Below are 19,792 nucleotides of genomic sequence, written 5' to 3'. Positions count from 1 at the left end.
TATGCTGCCATGGACAATTTTATGAGAATTGTAATTTGGAATAGAAATACAAATGGATGTGCAGACTTCTAAATAAACTTTGAAGAAGGTTTTTCCTATGCCTTATTTCACCTCTATGTCACAGAGCTATGGGATGTTGCAGTTAAATCCCATGTCTAAATATCAGATGTTTGTTTCAGTTTATATATCAAGTCAAATGCCTATCACTACAACACAGATTTGCAAGCAAACACAAGTTTTTAAAATGTATTTTTAAATGAACAGTATATCTGCTGGTACAGAATAGCCATTTCTTTGCTCAGCATTCTCGTAACAGTGTGCTTTTTTAGGCTGGGGTATAACTTACTGTGGAGCACACTGGGTTTGCCTTCTCCAGCTTGGATTGACTGCAGTAAGATTGCTACAGCAACAATCTTTTTCCTCAAGCCAATGCTTCCCCCCCTTACCCCCCCAGCTGCTAAGCAAAGAATAAACTTCTAGCTTCGCCCCTCCTTTATTGGAAGGGGAATAGGGTAATATGCTGTAATTGGTTTTCCATGTTTGCCAAGAGTCTGTTTCCTCTTATCATCCACAATATTTAACATAAGTCTTGTAATAGTTCCAAAAATAATAAAATCTGTCCCAAGAATAAAAATGATAGATCCACAACATGCTGCTTTTTTTGTCACGGTCTTGGTTTCGTAACATTCTGTTAGTAGTTTTTATTGCCTAATGTTGTGGTTTCTTTCATATGCGGCAGACCCAGTAAAGACATTTCATCAGCTACTTACACAGCAGCGCCTGAATTATTTACAAATGGAGATTTCAGTAGTGTATTACAATAAATCACCACTGCATACTGTTAAAGTTATGTTGCAGTAATGTGGCAGAAGAAAACCCAGAGATTTTAGGGGGAGGAACGTTAAGTATATACAAATCATACATATGAGCTCAGCAAACAAATTTATTCAGATATCCAAATAAAACCTGTTCGTCTTCCTCTGTCTCCCCTATCTCCTCCCATGCCATACTGGAAGAGGACTAGGCAAATTATATCCCCCCACACATGCAAACCAGTACACACAGTAGGTCTAACAAGTAACAGAGCCCATGGAATACTTCCTTCATGCTTTTGTATCACGCAGCCAGATAGCACACACCTCCCCCTCTCCCTCTGCCCCACCCTTCCACCCCTAAAACAAATGCCCCATACTGGGCAAACTCCTCTAAGTGTGAGAGTTACAGATGTGGAGCAAGTAAAGACAGAGAGCAGCATTTTGCTCACAGGCTTCAGTTTGAACGAAACAAAATGAAAACAGAAAAGAGAAAAAGGAGATGATACACAGGAGAAACTTGATTTAGAAGGAAAAAAAACCCCAAACAAATCAACTAAAAAACATAAGAAGAGAGTTGTAGGACACACAGCAGAATCAAAAGCACAGTCTGTTAAGAGGAATCACTACCTCAGGCCTCAGCATTTACAAAAGCAATACCCTACTGGTAACAACTTCAAGAAAAACACAGGCACATTGGGGTGCCCTCTTTAAGAAAGGCTGCTTAAAAAAATAAAAATCCTGCAATGCTCAAAATTGTCTTCTGATATTTCTAAGTTTATTAAATACATGTTCTGTTTTTTAATTCAGATTCAGTTCAAGTATATTTTTGAGCCTGATAAGAGTTTTCAATTTCTTTCTAAGAACAGATTTAGTGCTCTAACAGTCAGTCACAGGTGAACTCTTAAGGCAGAAATAACTTACCCAATATAAATGTATGTCACTTAGTGTGTGCCACTTCTAACCCAAACAACATATAAATGTTGCGCAGAAGGCTCTTCAACAGCCACCACAACAAACTAAGTGTCACAAAAAGTTTAACACAGCAGGAAGGATACAACTCTGGAGCAGAGGATGGGCACTCACTACTTGCTACAGGCTTGAGACACTTGTTATTTCAGCTTATCAGCAAGTGTTTGGGCAGTCATTTCACCTTAACTCACTGCTGAGTCTGATCTGCACAAGAATAAATCATTAGGACCGAAGCCAAAAGAGATGCACAGGTCTAAGACTGAGGGGGAGTTGTTAATCTTTCTTCAACAACTGCCAAAATTCCATAGCATTTCATTTTTAGCAGAAAGGGTAGAGACAAGTCTTCAGTCATGCTTAGAGGGCTTAGCACCCCAATATCCCTTTTTTTTTAAAGTTAACTGTGCTTTATACCATATTCTAAACTGGGACTAAGGGAAAAACTGCAGCTTGGTATGATTTTTCAGTATCAACAGTTTCACATTACATGTAGCAGCTGTACAAGTTGCTGGGAAACAATTACATGTTTTGGCTCTTTGGTTGTGAAAATGTAACCAACAAAAGCAACTGGAATTCAACATGAAATCCCAGCAAATTATCACTTATGTGCAAGTAAAACTGAAACCTGTGAAAGAATGATCTTGTCAAAGCACGTGTTTTAGAAGTAAACCCTCCTGCTACGTTGTGTTATAAAATTTTCAAATTCTAATTGGAGAAAATAGCATCAGGGCTTCTCAAAAAGAACCCCTACAAAAATACAGATATTTACGTAGCAACAAAAGGTTTATGTGTGCATAAAGTTTGTGACAAAAAGCCAGCCAGAATCCACAGACACTTCAGTTTTGTTCTAGCTACTCTTTGAAAGTACCAGAGTCTTAACATAATGTACAGTCTAAGACTGGCATGTGAGCCAGGACCAAACCAGCAGGATCAGCAACTGATTGCATACGTGACTTTAGTAAGTCACAGCATATTCCCCCTGCCCCTCTCACACTCCAAAAAGCAGCACTGGTGGCTCTTTATTATACTAGCCCTGGATTCCTGGGCAATTCTATACCTCTTCCATGTTCTCAAAATGAGAGACTGTCAGAAGCTTTCAGTTTTTCAAATCATCACCACTTAAAACAGCATGCATTTTTGTTCTTCTTGGGACAGGGTACAAATCCCCCCCTGCTCTGCTCCCTTAATGGACCATTGCTATGGTTAAATTTATTCCCCTTTGTAATGAAGCTTAGTCTGCTAGATAAGAGCATACTTTTCTCTGATCTCAAACAATTGAGTTCTACAACACTGCCAATTGAAAAAAAAACTTCAAGTAGTTAATTCAAGCTAATAGTCTTGTTCATTCACTCTTTCTTGTGAACAGCTAGTTACAACATCCCAGTTTTCCCTTGTCATCCATGCAGTTCAGTCCTATGGTTTTACTGTCATGCAACACAATTTTCAAACTTCAACTGAAACAATAAGAGTGCTTTATAAATGCAAACTTTGTATAATGAACAATTAACAGTTCAAAGTATGCAAATGGAGTAACATCTTATTAATTTAAAATTTGAAAACAATTATATTACATTGCTGAAAATGTTCCTAAGTGTGTAAAAAAGTACTGAAGTACTGAAGTCAGCAACTAACAAATCCATACTGGTTCCCCCTTCCCCGAGATACCAACAAAAGGTTCCACACCATTTTTTCAAATTTTATTTAATCTCAGAACCACTGCTATGTTACACCCATCAGGCTGAAGTTTATTCACTCTGGATGTTCAAGTTCTGACAATCAGAATGGGTGACATGAGGATCCCTTTCCCCCCAGTGTTGTGTTGCAGTCAGTATTGGTCCAGTAAGACAAAAGTTTTGCAGTCATTGCCTGCCCCCCACCCCTTTATTTCCCCCAATACATGAAGCATGGCCTAGCATTAGTGTCACCCTTTTGTCTGCAATTATTTAAATAGGATGAGACGGAAACTCAGTTGTTTGCACATTTGTACAAAAGGTGACATGAACATTCTGTATTTTAACAAATAAACACTTAAAACACAGCATTTGGTTTTGCAGTGTTGCAACCCTTTCATTTGAGGAAAAATATGCCCCCCCCGCCAGCCATGACCATAATAATTAACAAAACATTTGTAGTTTTGATTTTCATCAAGATTTCCAAACTGGCAGATTTTATTTTCACACCCTCTTCACAATAGACAAGATGCTTACCATATATTTAGGATTACAAGTTGTCACTAAAAGAAAACTTTACACAACCACTATACATTTAGGTTGAAAAACTGTCCTTGCATGAAAAATATACCTAGAAATCAAGTGGTAAACAAGAAAAAAAACATTGAGAAGATTAATGTTTTTAAAATGTGCCATTTTAAATTTATCAACTCCTCTACTTTTCATTCATACTCTGTTTTTACCTATAGTATTTGTTAAGGCAAACAGCTAATCCATTTCTGAAGAGGTGTTGTGGAAATTGTGGATAAACAGCAAACATTTGGCATTAAAATAGATAGCACGTATGTAGCCTCTAGTAATATACATTAAGCATCTCTCTTGGACTTCAGGATAATGATAGGGGAGCATGAACATGCTAACAATGTCAAAAATGCTTAAAATTTAGCATCCAAGCAATTTCTATTAATGCTTCTGTAGTTTTCAAGCTCTAAGTAGTATAGGTTTTATGCAAATGCATTAAAGAATTCTAGCTTGGCAAGTACACCCAAGCAGGTTATTAAACTATATATACAGAAAGTGATAAATACAGAATTAAAAGAGTCCTTCCGCTTCTCTTCATAGCCTTGAAAATTGACAAAAAACTTGAGGACAGCTCTACAATATTAAACATTAGGTAACCTCAGGAGCTGGGAAACCTAACTACACAAACTGATTAAAATACTCAGATGATTTTGTAGTGTTTAATACAATTCAGTTCGTAGTCAAGGGCACAAGACAACATTTAACAAAAATAATCACATCAATTGACCTAGAAATCAAATGTAAATAGATATGAATACAATCTCCAAAATCTGTCTTTAAGTGAACATTAACCATTTATTCAAAGTTATACAAGAATTTGAAGGATAAAGTCTTCTGCAACAGGAAACCAACTTACAAGTTTCATGTCTCAGTTGAATTGAAGTGGAGGCGAGCGGGGCAGGGGGAGAGAAGGGTGAACAAACAAGTTAGTAGGCCCCATCCAGGCAGCTAGAAAGTAAAAACAGGCTCAACAGCAGCCTCCTCCAGCTTGTTGTCCTCCCTGATTGCCTGCAAGTGTTGCATTGGTGGCAGCATGTTGAGGGCCAATTTTTATGCCATTTGCCTGAAATGAAGTTTAATACACACTGTAAGTATTTTAGAATTTACTTGAAAAGATACTTTTTCTATTTAGAAGATCATATAACACATTCTCCTAATGTATGCAATAAATATAGCAAAGTTTTTAATTTTTTCACAGCATGTTCTTAGTGATTAAGTATTATTTAAAGGAAGATGGCTTCCTTCTCATTTAAAATTTATCTCCATGTTACACTCTGTAGCTTAAACTCCTAAAAAAAAAAAACAACAACAAAAGCCCACAGAGCAAGAATTGTATTTGAATACTACTCGGCATATGGCTCAAAAATACACAGCATTTGCTAAGAATGTGTAACCTCTCCCCTCTTGCCAAAATCTCCACTAGTTTAATAGTTTAATATAAAACTTTTCCTCTCTAGGCAGCATTTCTTTCTGTGTTGAATCAGCTGTAGAGGCTAAGGGCATACGAGTGTTCTGTGTCATCAATAATTTCTGTGATCCCAAAAGACATGGCTACTTGCCAAGAACCCACACACAGCGTGGCTCTTTCATTCATCAAAATCACACTTATATCTTAACCCTCACTCCCTCAAGTGGATTTTACCTAAAAATACAGCACTTTGAGAAAAGTAATACAGTAGCTTCAAAAATTAAGCTCTTAAGGAAACTTTGCGTCACAGCAAATCTCAGATTTATAGTGCTTGGCAGTTGTTCTGCAGCAGTGGTAGCCTTCGGGTTTCTGGCACTCGCTCAGTATTGACAGCAGCTGATGTGGTTTCCTTTCGCTCTTTGACTCCTCTTTAATAAAAAGCATGCCCTATGGCTCATTGGTTTTGCCCCCTCTGGGCTGATAGCAACTTCTTGAGGAATCAAGGAGCCAGACTTGGCATAAAGCCAAATAAGTAGCACGGACTGTTGGCTCTTGACAGCATATTGCAATCAGAGCTCCTTAAGGCACAGTAAAGCAGTCAGCTACTATATGAAACCCGACAGATACAACGAGCATGCTTTTTCAGACACTCTGATTGCTCTCCAATTTATATTGCACTACCAACTGCATTTTCTTCAGGAAAGATGTGAAAGAATTTTAAATTTTTTATCACTGGACTGAATTTAAGAAGTGTTTCACCAACATGCACACATACTTTCCAGTCAGAATTAGTTTGAAGGATTACTATTCAAGTCTTATTTAGCTACACGTTTCCTGATGCATTACTTTGCATACTACTGAAGTTTCTCATTTTTTCCTCTCTGAAGTAATGAGTAATATTTTCAGTAGTCTAAAGTTTCTCATGTTGAAATATATTGAGCAGAAAGAGGTGAAGATATTTGAGTCCTGCCAATTCCTTCCCTACTCTGAACAATTCTGCAAGGACTGTAATGTTTAAGAGAAGCATCACACTGACAGCCTGGACACACCTCTCCACAGAGCAGAAATAGAACAGAGTGGTGGTGCAGATTTTCACATGTGGTTTTACTAAGCACCTCAGCAACAATATTCAGGGACATGAAGGATAAAAAAAACCAACTTGGTCTTCACAAAAGACTGACCACCTCACATTGTCAAATTTTTTGAGATGTTAACAGAGATCTTATACAATCTTAAGATTTCTATACAACACTAGTACGTCTTTCTCACCTCTGAACTTGAATCTGCTTTTTCTACTGCTGTGAACATCTCTCCTAACTGCTCAAGATTTTCAACAGCACAATCATTTCAAAATTCAAGAGACATTACAGGTCTTTCTAGCTCTTGCTCCCCTTTCTCCAGTTCTCCACCCCCACCCCAAACAAGCAAAGGCACAGGCTCCAATAATCTGTAATTTCAGTAATGTGCATAACCAAAATGGCTAATCTTTTATTCTCTACAGTATCCAGCCACCTAAACCAGGAACATTTCAAAAGTCTTTTATGTAACTCTCAAAGCAATCCCTCCCCTACACTGGACAGCTCATGGAGTGCATCTGGCATATCAACATGGTCCCCCATTTACATAGTGGAAAATTATCTTTGAAAACAGATGACACCATATGGAGAAGTGGATGAAAGTGGATTTTCTTCTCTTTTGGGGATTTATATTATTTTGCGATGCTTCATGGATGGATAGGGTCACTTATTTTAATCCATTTTTATCACAATAGCATTCTAGATCCAAATGGAACAGACAAATCTTTTACTGTTCAGCCTTCTAGGGAAGGTGAATTTTGCACTTTTAAAAAGCAAAGAGTGTTCAGAGTACTAAAAGTTACCTCATTATTAATGTCAAAAACTCCTTCCTGGATTTTCTCATAGATCTCCTTTGCAGTGTTAATAAATGCCTAAAACAGAGGAAGAAAGACGACAGACACAATGAATGCAATACCCTTCGGTGTAAGATGCACTAATTGGAATTCAATCTCATGTGCAGTTGCTTCAGTGAGACTTTCCTTCCTGACCTCTGCAGAAACAGGTATGAAAACAGCACCCTATAACTTACCCTGAAGCAGCAATGGATCACACGCTGTTTACAAAAACAGTGGCATTTTCATAACATCCATATTCTACAATCTGTTGTCCAGTAATTACAGGGAAAAAGTGGTTTTTAAGATATATAAATTACTTTTAAATTATTTATTTCTGACCCTTATGGATAGATTGTGTGGCAGATGGTTTCCCCTACCCTTAATATCTTTGTAATAGGCCACTCTAGATTAGAGTGCTTAGCAACATAAAACCACAGGGTACTTACAATGATGATGTAAGGATGCTGTCTGCTGGATGAAACCTTATGCTATCATTTAATATTCACCTAATTTTAAGAACATATTCTCTTTAATTAATCTTGCACACAATGGGCAATAGACATCTTAATAGTAGAAAGGAGAGGCCCCAGGTTTTATAACTTCTAAAAATCTATTGTTTTAATTCAGAGAAAATACTTGGACACTCAGCTCTGAAAAAGTGACTGCTATACATGTTTTTGGTTAAAGTTTACAATCAATGATTCCATTCATCATCTCTCATTTAGCTTTATAGGTCAAGTAATGCCTAAAATAATGTATAATTTAGGAGGCGATTAACAGCAGCTAGTAATTACAATAAACATACGGTTTTTTTTGTTTTAAAATACCAACACCATGCAATCATACAAGACATGCAACCCTCTGCACAAGCCTATTACAGCAAATACAGATCTAATTCAAATATAAAAAAGTAAACAGGGTTCATGGAGAGGAACAAATCATACCTTTCCTCATTTCTACACTGGAAGCATTTGACTGCTGAACTTGCCACCAGAGCTTTGTTTCCTAATTAACAGGACTGATATGTTTTCACCTTTAAAGGCCTTACAGCTCCCCAGAGTAATCAATCTACTGCAGCTCAATTACTGCACCAAGCACACACCGCAGCCAGTGAAGGAGACTTGAACGACTGCAGCAGGAGCAGAGATATGAATATGCATAAACTCTAAGTGGGTGATCGAATCATCACAGAGGGTCATGAGAATTTGCAGCAAAATAATGAGAAGAATTAATCATTGCAGATTCACAAGGCACTTAGGAAGCGAGTTCGTTTTTCAAACACGTGTTAGAGTTGAGAAGAAAAATTGGCTTTTGGCCAACTACGAATTGATTCAAATTCCTCAGAAACAGAAGTTTTCTATGTAAGGAAAAAAATTAAAACTTATCTTTGTTCCTGATAACATACTAATTATTGTAATGGCCTCATACATGTGCCTACTGAAAAGTATATGTCAACTTTGAAAATTCACACAGCTGGAATCTGTGAGGATACTTCTACTTCAGCGGGACACTAAACAGAACTTGAAGCCTTAACAAAGCGTTATGATAACTTCATGTAAACAAGTACTTAACAATTGGCACTTCTAACTGTTCTAGAAGATGCTGGCTAAGTAAGCCAAGACTCTTAGAATCAATTTCATGAGAATTACACTAAATCTACAAAAATTACTTTAGAGCAACAAACTAGAATTTTAACAGACTGCAATCTAACACAACTGAGAATAAATTATCTCTTGGATACTACACTCAAGAACAGTCATTGTAGCAATGCATCTATCCTCACAAAAATCAGTAAAATGCACTGGAAAACAGATTTTCACATGCATAAACACAAAATTCCTTCTATTACTACACACGTACCGTACAAAGCAAAAGAGCATACTGAGTTCAGTACAGTATATTTTAATATTTAACATACTGGCCAAGAAACTGTTGATCTTAAAAAACTACATATTCCATTAATCTCAGTTCTATAATTTCAGTTCTCTGGAAGTCATAATCTGACTACCCCCTTCCCATCAGTGATTCTGGTGCACAACATATTTAGTGTTGAAACAGCACATACTGTTGCTCTGCATAGCAAAATGCCAGGTTGCACTGGGCCACAGAAGTAATTCCTATTTGAAAACAAATGATAAGAATATAGCACATAGTAAGTCTACCTCACATTCTCTTCTTTTTATGTATTCTAAAAAATTGCTACTAATCAGCCATGAAAAGAGACTTCAATCCCTTGATACTTCCATTTGTTTCTCACATCCACATATTTTAAGTTAACTTATGATTCAAAGTGTAAGCAGACTCAAAATAATCACCTAAGAACATCACTAAAGCAGCAGTCTACCTGCTCATGAAATATCAGATTTTGGTATTGCATGCTAGTGCCCCAATTAGCAAGAACAAGAAGGTAAACTTGGTATAATTGAGTTCTTCTAAAAATCTCTTTTAATACTGAATATTCTAACTCTTATCTGGAACATGCAGTATACTGTAAACTCTTAATTATTTATGGACATTTTAATTTATTTATAGTTTATCATATTTTCAGATTAACTGAACCATAGATGCAGAAAGAGCAATTTCCCCTCAAATCCAGTTTAGATTTATTAGACCACATGCAGGGGACTGCAAGAACACAGCTGCAGCACTTCACACACCAACTTGGATCCAGGTGCAGTTTAGCCACTTCCACACAAGACCTCACCAGTAAGCCCACACGGGCTCAGCTGGCTGCCTACCAAGCCTACTGCAGTTGCACTGTACATTCCCATAATGCTGCTGCTACTAAAACACTAGACAAAGATACTCATGCTTGTCCATCCCAAATCAGGTTCAGGTTCATTTTCACCACTGCAGGGGAGGCAGTACCAGACTCACGCTGGATTTATGTACAATCACCTGAAAGATAGCAAGGCCCTCATACACAGTGCCTCTACTACTCCTGAAAGTGAGAGACTTTTGCAAAATCAGTATGTTAGACTTCCAAATATAAAAATCCTTGACTAAATTTTGGGAAAATTCAAGAAAACAACGTAACTTCAGGAAAATGTCTACATTTAATGTTTAACTCTCGGTAATTTTCTAAACCACAACTTACTGATGCTTTTATGCATGAGACTGCTGAATATAACTGTACCACAGCATTAAAAAAAAGTTGTACACAAGTTATTCAGTGATTTGTTTTAACATAACATGTTTTTCAATTGTGTGCTCATTATAACTAGGTTTCCAAATAACAGCAATACATTGAGAAGTGCATTACTGTACAAGCAGGAAAGTGAGTCCTGCAAGATGTGATCTGCTTGTTGTGTCATGCCTGCACCTACCGCAAAGCCAACAAAAGAGGCTTTTAAATCACAATATACCAGTGTAATATCACTTTAGATTATCTGTATAAGGAGTTTCCCAGATCATAGTCCAACATGAGAATCAAGAGGCCATGTCTCACAATGCCTGCCCCAAAAAACCCCCCAAACAACCCAAAACTGCAACAACCAAACCCTGCAGATACCACATTTTAGGTAAGTTAATCCTACAAATACTGAATGTAGAATTAAATCAACTTCAACATTCATATCATCACACAAATAAGTAATGCAGGTTTACTACCCTTGAGACAAATCCAGGAAGAATTAATTCTGTAACTGGTAAAAACAATGCAAGAAACAGGTAAGGAAGTAAGTTCCTGATACCTCTGTCTCATGGAAGCTGTATGCAGGAGTAATAATAAGCTAAGGGCATCAGAACATGATCAATAGAGCAGCTACATTTAGTTTTCACTTGCAGATGTCAATAATGTCACTTGTCTTTCTCAGAAAGCTAACAACAGGACAAGAATCTGAGGACTTCACTACAAGCTGAGCATAACAGGAAAAACCTGTAAATGAATCACCGATACTTTTCAAAACTCAAGACTTTACAAGTTCATCTTTGCCTAAAACCAAGTATGAGAGCACGTACGGCACGGCCAGCTCGTGGAACATGCTGCCCTCTGGTGGCAATGTTAAAATTAAATTTAATGCTTGGAAATAAAAATCGGGCACACAGTATTTCTGGATTCTTTCTTACAATTAAATGAGGAATGCTAAACGTTAAATATATCACAAGTTCTAAAGCATGACCCAGCCAACACCTAGAATTTCCTCCTCCTCTCCAATTTCCTATCTTATCTTTTAGCAGTAAGATATGATAAAATACTTAGATTACTCTACTATTTAAGAATGCATTTGGAAACAGTAACAATATGGACAACAAATGGATTTACGCCTAAAGCATGCACCTTCCCAGTGTGTAAGTGGTACTGGATGGCCACTTAATAAAGTGAGATTGCAAAGCTCTGAGCAGCTCTTTTATGCACACACAGTAAGGCAATACCTTTTACAGCTAAATGGTCTTTCAGGAAGAGGCCTAGCATGCTAGAAGGGATGCAGAAGGATTAATTATAAGCAGTAGTAAGGTGCTATATCATGGATCCACACCCCAAAAAGCACCCCAACACATTTGTAACCTTATATTTGAAGTATAGGTGCAAAGACACAAACCAGAACTTGATAGCAATTTATGTCCCCATTGAGGCACAATCTTTCTGACAAACTTATTGGGCTGATTCATATTACTAGAGCTCAAACTGACTTTAAAAGTCCTGCAGCTGTTGTTGAACACTTACACAGGACAGAATACTTGAGGAAAAAAAAAAAGATAAATTCCCTAGAACTAAGAATCCATCTCTCCAGGAATCTACAGGTCAGGCAGGTAGCATCATACATTTCATGCTCTTCTATAAAGCCTGAAACACTCAGTTAACTGAAACCTTTTATTCTCATCACACCATGAGATGCCCAGAAGCCCCAAGTACCATGGCAGAGCCAGCATTCCTTACTGTGAAGCTGGCGCACAATCCAAGGATTTGCCACAAGCAGCTAAAAGCTGTGTATCTTCACTACAGCCAGGTATCCTAGCCCTTCTCCCTTCCACAGCTGAAGTGACATGAGCTTCAACCCCAGTTTCTCATAGGAGAAACTGGCTAAAATGTCAGCTTCACACTGCTGAAAGGTCACAGAGCTTTGATTTCTAGGAACTTGAAGGAATACTGGTTTTGATACAAGTTAAGATAAACCTAACTTTTGGGTGGGGTTTGTTTTTTTTTTTAAGGACTCATGATGTAGAAATCCTGCTCTTTTCCAAGTGCTAGTCAGATTACCTCTTGTGTGTCACTTTACCTTGCTATGAAAATTATTAACATCCTATGACTTTCAAGTTTTATTAACTAAATCCCTGCTTACTATATTACCATGTCAAACAACTATTTGTTTCCCAGCTATTAGTTGTGTTCAGAGGGAGTGTGGAAGGGAAATAAAGCACACTTTAAAAATCAGTTCAACTTTAGATGCCTCTAAGAATCTAATCTTGCCATGAGATTTTCATTTTCACCCTTCAGAATATTACAAAAGACAATCTCTGTTCTCTTATCTATCCCACTGGTGAAGCTACAGGAGCTCTGAATATTTGTTATCAATTTAGGCAAAAGCATGAAAGAAGCTGCCTGAGGAGAAAATTAAGTTACAGCTGAAACAACCATTGAATGATCATTGAGCTCCATGTAGCAGAAGTGCTCCATTGCTCAGTTAAAACCATTAGTCTACTCAGATTTGATCCTAAGTAATGAATTCACTATTGCATTCTATTTATGTGCAGACAACTTGGAATAACACAAACAACGCTCTTAAGTTTGGCATAGGCACCCCTCCACATGGGAAACAACTTACTAAAACCAACTCCCACACCAGGAGTCAGTGATACACGGGCACAACTCAAGTGAGATCAGCTTCTGAACACTGATGTTGTCTAGAACTCCTTTGACCAGCATCCAGAGAACTTTCTGGCTTAAGATTGGTCACAACATTCATCATTATTAAAAGTAGCAGTCTGAAATGAAAAGATTATGCACAAAGCTACTGTAGCTTCCCAAATACAGCTAGGTATCCTTACTTCTTGAGAACCAGTGCACATAAATGGATTCAAACCATTGATATGCCAGGCACAAAAAGTTAAGCAGTGTGTGCTATAGGAGACTACATGGTCACCCTGAGACCATGCAGGTGACTCTACTCTGCCCCTGCCCAAGCAGAAGGTCCTTAGCAAACTCTGAACTGCAGGATGCATGTAAGACCACAATTAATAGTCATATACTACTGTTGAACTACCAGTGAAAAAGTTAATGTGAAAATTGCTAATGCCTCTTGACACTTTACCGTGCCATAAATTGAGTCTCTCCTGATGGGAGAGAATTTGCTGAAAGTCCTTGCAAGGAGTTTAAAAGAAAGTGAGACATCTTCTGTAGTTTCAATGCTTCTAGATAGTTGTTTACTAAGTCTTATCAGAGGAACTGAGCCACTCATGACCCAGGTACAGCATAGAAGGAGGAAAAGTAGGAGTGAGAGCAATTATCAAGATTTACACAGCCTTTTAAAGTATTTTAACCAATAGTTACTAAAAATGTACATTATTTTCACTTTCTTACCAATTATTCAGTAACACAACTAGGAAGTGTGGAATTTTCTATCCAATCAATCCAAACTACTTTTACTGCAGAATATGGAGTAGTAGAAGGAGAAGAAGGTTTAGAGAACAACAATCCTCCATTTTGATATTTCTTACTCTTATCTATTTACTATAAAGAGAAGCCTAAAACCTCTAAATTTTTCACCCTATGACAAGCTTACATCGTAGTCTATCACCTAATTCACACCACTGTATTTTCTAGTTGTTGTCTGACTGTTGGTAATTTTTTCCAAGGTTTGAAGCTAACAGTGTTGTTCAGGGGGGTAAGAACCCTTAAAAACAGGCAGAGAAATATTCTCAGCACTCTGGGTTCCTACACCTCTTGCAAACGAGACTAAAAAAAATTCTTATTTATTATGTGCTGGTTTAATGAGAGGTCAGAAATCAACAGATGTTGTGATTAAAACAAGTGCAAATCCACCTGGGGTTCAGACCCCAGACTAACACGTGTATGAGTGAAAAGCCTCCCAATGAACATCAGTGTTTTCTTAGAAGTAAATAAGCAACACTGAAGTCTGCAAACAGTACCTCAGAGTACACATCACCCATCCACAATTCAACAAAGTAAAGGAAATACGATAACCAAGATTCTAAAAGTTAACAAGATTCCATCACGAGAAAGACCACAGCCATGCAGATCAGAGTGTACACTACTCTAACTCCAACCAGCTTAGAAATCACTGAGAAGGAAAAAAAAGGCACAAGAAGTCAGTAATATTCTGATAGTTGGTTACCTTTACAGCTTTAGACAGAGGCTAAAAGGAAATTAACAATCTCCTGTTTAAATAAGTATGATATTGCTGAAGAGACTAGCATTAACTGTGCTTACACTGCAGTCAAATTATAAGCCTGTGGCTAGCCTCCCCCCAGTAACCATTTTATCTTCTCAGTGATGCAAAAACTCTTTTTACACAATCCCACTCCACATCAAATATGATGATTTAACTCTGTGGTTACAGAGAATTCTTAGAAGTCTCCAAAGTAACTATGAAGGAAGAGCCTGCATCTATTTCCCACTCCCTACTGTCTATTACCCATTACGCAAACAGGGTGGAAATTTCTCCAACAGCCTTACACAAAATAAACAGCCTACAGGATATTTTCCACTCCTTATCATCCATTTCTATTCAAGATGTGGGTAATGAGGCATAATCCTGAAGAACATAATGAACAATTTTAAACTGTTTTAAGATCCAAGCACCAAAAAGGTCAATGTACTGCTCCTGCTACAGATTTACTGAGGTATTCCACAGTGGTGGAAATCAGGATTAAACAAGGGAAACAGCTTAAATAAACTTTACCAACAGAAGCTGATTTGTTCATATAAAGAAAATGCTAGAGATTAGGATTTTGCTTCTGTAGCTGTTAACTATTCTACATCATGCCACATTTTTTAGTGTTTACTGAGAACACCATTTAAGGAATTCACTTGATTGTCACTGAAAGGGATTATATCCTGAAGCTTTTCCACTGGAATTAGAAAGTTAGTATACACACACATCACTCACCTGTATAATTAAAAGGAAAGGATTCTATTTGAACTTTTTGATAAAGAACTTAATGCTCATTTGCCTCCTGATAATCAGAGATGCATTAGATACTGGACAATTCATTCACTAGGACATAGTTTTTGATGCAAAGAGAGGTAATAATGTGAGAATCAGATAGTAATGAATCCTGTGAAAGTCATCTGTAGCTTACTGTAACTTTTAAAAAAACTTAAATATTTTGTAACTACAAGGCTTTACCAATAAAAGAATACATCATTGGTTACATACCATTTTGAATTTAGGACAGTTTTGGGAAAGAATAGGGGCAGATTAAAAGAAGATGAACTATGTCATGTTATTCTAAAAAAGGTCAGTGTGGATGAACTGAGTATGGGCTTGAAAGACATGTGAAGCAATCTTTCTGCTTTACATAGCACTAGCATCTCAGCTGGAGCTCTTTATCCACCACTGTACTTGTCTGACTTGAATGCAGTTAGTCTTCTTTACAGCAGTCTGCATGTGGCTGTGTTTTGGATTTATGACTAAAACAGTGTTGGTAACGCACCAACGTTTTAGCTACTGCTGAGTGTCACTGTTTTTCACTCTGCCCTCTCCTGACAGTGATTAGGCATAGGGCAGGCAAAATCATGGGGAGCACAAACCAGCCAGGACAGCTGACCAGAATTGGCCTGAGGGGTATTTCATATTACATGAGTTAAAGCTTAGAAATAAAAACCAAAGGGCAGTCAAAGTTGCTGTTGCTCAGAGACTGGCTGAGATTCAATTTGTGTGTAGGAAGTTGTAAGTGATTGCTTTTCTGTCACTCTTCACCCATCTGTTTCCTTCATTTTTAAAACTCTCTCAGACCCTGAGTTTTATTCTGCTTTGGCTCTTCTGGTTCTTTCCCCCATCCTGCTAGACAGAGGCACTGAGTGAGCAACTTGGTGGGCCATCCAGCTGCAGCTGAGGTCAGCTGACCATGACCACCCTTCAAGACAGGAAGGCAGTAAATCAAGGTGAGAGATGCAAGAACTTGCATGTGTCCAGAAATATGAACTATAAGCCAAACTTGAAAAGAGACTTAAGTTCTTTAAAAGCAGCAAAAACTGAAAAACTTATTAAATACATAGCAGACTACAATAACCTCTTCAGTAGCTCCATAGAGGACAGAAAATTGAAGCTGTGTGCAAATTGAAGAAGATTCCTACTAGGTAGTAGAGAGGAAAGATGATGACAGTACAAACACCAAAGCACTGCAAGAGATTGCTCTGAAGAGCTTGTGATATACTAGGAGCCTTCAGAACAGGTTAGGGTGACATCTGCCAATAATACCAATAGCTTGGCTTGCTTTGGACTAGCAAATCTATTCTAGCCTTATTACTTAGATTTCGTGACAGACAGAAGTCAGCCATTTCTGTGATCAAGTACTTCAAAAAACCCTGCAAGTACAATAATTAGGAAGCCTCAACAATATAAGTAGTGCTGTGCAATCAATTACAACACAGACATTGTCTTTTTCTCATAATATAAAGAATAGTTAATTCAAGTTAAGGAACCCAAAATCTAGAGGAATAGTATCTATACAAATGTGTAATTTAAAGCAAGTGTTTAAATAAAATGCCAGTGCTGAGCAAAGTTACCTCCTCTACATTGGAAGCAGTTTTGGCAGATGTCTCCATAAAGATAAGTCCGTGCTCTCGTGCAAATGCTTCACCCTCCTCTTTCTTGACTTCTCGTCTAGATTCTAAATCACTAAGATGGGAAAAAAAAAAAGTTAAATTACATGGTCTAACATGTCCATATAAAGATTATCCTTCACAGCCATGCTTATAAGCCTGAGAAGCCAAGAGCCCCCATCAGAACTTGGGTATATAACTAAGCAAGCCCTTAAATAAAGCAGAATTGTTGTAAGCCCTGCACTTACAGTATATGGAATAGTTACAGGCATCACACTTACTTGAGCCATATATCCTAGCTGACATAAATCTTATCAAAGACTTTATGAAATAGCTTTCTACAGGATGAGTGTGTATTTATTTAGGTATTCCTTGAATACTAACTTCAGACATTGTATTTTCAGTACATATACTCTTCTAGTATAATATTACCTACCAATTCAATACTGTAAAGCTGAGCTGATAAAGGAGCTTTATAAGTGATTTCTTAATAGTAAACAATTCTAAAAATAAAGTTCATTTTTTCTGTTCAGTAGCAAAACTTCACACAGTCAATTTCTGTTCTGATAAAAAAAAACTTAAAAGCAAAAATAAGTTCTTTTGAACTACATTAGCTATCATCTCCCAGTAAGTTAGAATTTAGGTTTTGAAATTCCTGGCCCTCCAGCAGCAAAAGAAATTGAAGTGAGTGTTACACAAGTTCTTGCTCCCTGCTTTGGAAGCAATTTAATTCGAAGTTAAACACTACCCAAAGAAGCAGAAAAAAAAACCCTCTTGGACTGGACAACTAGAGACAAATCCATTTCTCTAAGTCATACAGACAAGTATTTTACCCTTACTTTTTAAAACTTCTTTAGGAACAAGGAATTCAGAGTCTGTCCTTCATTGTAAGTACATTACATCTTGAGCAATAATAATAGCGATATATTTATTATTGATGTATAGATGCAAGACATATATTTCAATGAATTTTCATCTAAGTTGTACATGTATAAATATCTTAGATACATATTTTTAACTAAACAGCATGCAAATAGATGTATGCAATTTGCAGTCAGTATACAAATAAAAGAGTATCATACTAGACTTCAGTGTTTCCCAACTTAGTAATTATACATATATTAAAAATAGGTAATACTCACTGTGGCATCATCTATTTTGCAGCAAAGCAGATTTTCGTGATTTCTAACTAAATGCTAGCTCAGATGAGTTCCAGAATCAATACCATTCAGTACATTACTTATATATTAAAAAAAATTTGAAGGTAAGGATACAAGAAATATCTTCTTAAAACAATTTTGAAGTTGATGTTCTTTATATTTAAGCACTCCCAGTATTAGCTGACATTGTTTTTTTCAACCTGAGCAATGCCTTTATTTGCTACTACCATGCTATTTTCAAAAATACCTTATTTAAAACCTTGACTCACTTCAGTGTTATCTCCATGACAGAACACAAACAAATAACTTTTTACTTGAAATAATGCAGTTGTATCAAAAACTGCAATGACAGCCCAGTCAAAACTCAATACTGATACCTAAACATATTCTTAAAGATCTTTAGCTGCTTCTACTAACCACAGTTGTCTTCTTCTCTCCATTCCAATAATTCGAAGCATTTGGTCTTACTAGATCAATATAGCTATGCTTTGTTCTGGAAAGAAGATTAAGTACAGTATCTGTAATGTTTTAACACTAGTATTTGCAATGTTTTCAACAAACAGCCATTATATTTCAAATTAAATTCTCAATACTCTTCAAATACAGCAATAAATCAGTATTACAAACTTATGTCAAGTGCACTTTTGGGAGTCATAAGAGCAGTATTTATTTCTTCAAAACTGTTATGCTAGCATACATTCTTCCTTCCACCCATCTCTAGTAGTATGCCCTACCATAAGAACTCTTTCAGGAAAATACAGTAAAATTGAAGGAGTTTTCTTCCTGTCCTCCTTGAAAATAATATCCTTTAAAAAGCTTAAAACTTTTAAGTTAAACTCTTAATACTTTTAGTTCATGCAGCACCTTAATCTGTAACAATATAAAGTGCAAATTTTAAGTGTATTTATTGTTTGAATACAACCTAGTTGTAACTGGGAATTACTGAACTAGCTGCAAGTAGCAAATAAGTCTGCATCAGCAGAATGCAAGACATGAAAATGTAGTTTAACAGCTAAGAATAATCAGAAAGAGTTACAGATGTCAATTAAGTACGCAAACTTATCTCAAGCAAACAGTACACTTTACTGTTTCAGTGCCATCTTTTTACTCACACAAGTATAGAAACAGTTGGTCAGGGCCATTCACGGGTTTACCAAAGCTTCATTTTATAAGACAAGATTACATTTTTTATATTAATTTGTCAAGATCATGCTTGTCACATTCCTCAGCTAAAAAGAAAGTTGTCAGTCATTTACTAGGTAACGTAAAAAAAAGTTCACAAACCTCACCATTACCTAATATGTACCATGGTTTTCAGGAGGAAATAGAGGGTGGTGGGGCAATGGGGGAAAACAGAAGAGAGAAGAAGGGGAAGAAGAAGAAAATAAAAGTTCAACAGGCCCAAATAGCAAACCCAGACTCACTATCACAGAGCTGTTTCCCAGTAGCATCTAAGAAATGATCTGGCTGTTCGTGAAGTTTTCAGGGGCACACATACATCGTAATTTCAACTGGCATCTTTACCTTCAAGAATTGCTGAGGCATGGACATA

The 19,792-nt window shown here is 37.0% G+C and overlaps 1 protein-coding gene across 2 annotated transcripts in view; it reads right to left on the bottom strand.

Moving 5' to 3' along the window:
- Positions 1–3,456: 3,456 nt before the first annotated feature.
- Positions 3,457–19,792, bottom strand: part of RAB2A (RAB2A, member RAS oncogene family) — a 43,802-nt gene continuing 27,466 nt past the window's right edge. The window contains exons 6-8 of one of the 2 annotated variants that reach the window (XM_069004810.1): positions 17,045–17,156; positions 7,321–7,389; positions 3,457–5,096 (exon numbers count right to left, since the gene is read on the bottom strand). In XM_069004810.1, coding sequence (XP_068860911.1) covers positions 5,001–5,096; positions 7,321–7,389; positions 17,045–17,156 — 277 coding nt within the window. In that variant the 3' untranslated portion in view covers positions 3,457–5,000. The remainder of the gene's footprint in view (positions 5,097–7,320; positions 7,390–17,044; positions 17,157–19,792) is intronic. The other variant, XM_069004811.1, reaches the window with a different exon arrangement.

The sequence above is a fragment of the Aphelocoma coerulescens genome, chromosome 2 (assembly GCF_041296385.1).
Source record: "Aphelocoma coerulescens isolate FSJ_1873_10779 chromosome 2, UR_Acoe_1.0, whole genome shotgun sequence".
NCBI classification, from domain to species: domain Eukaryota; kingdom Metazoa; phylum Chordata; class Aves; order Passeriformes; family Corvidae; genus Aphelocoma; species Aphelocoma coerulescens.
This window is presented reverse-complemented; position numbering and strand designations above follow the sequence as displayed.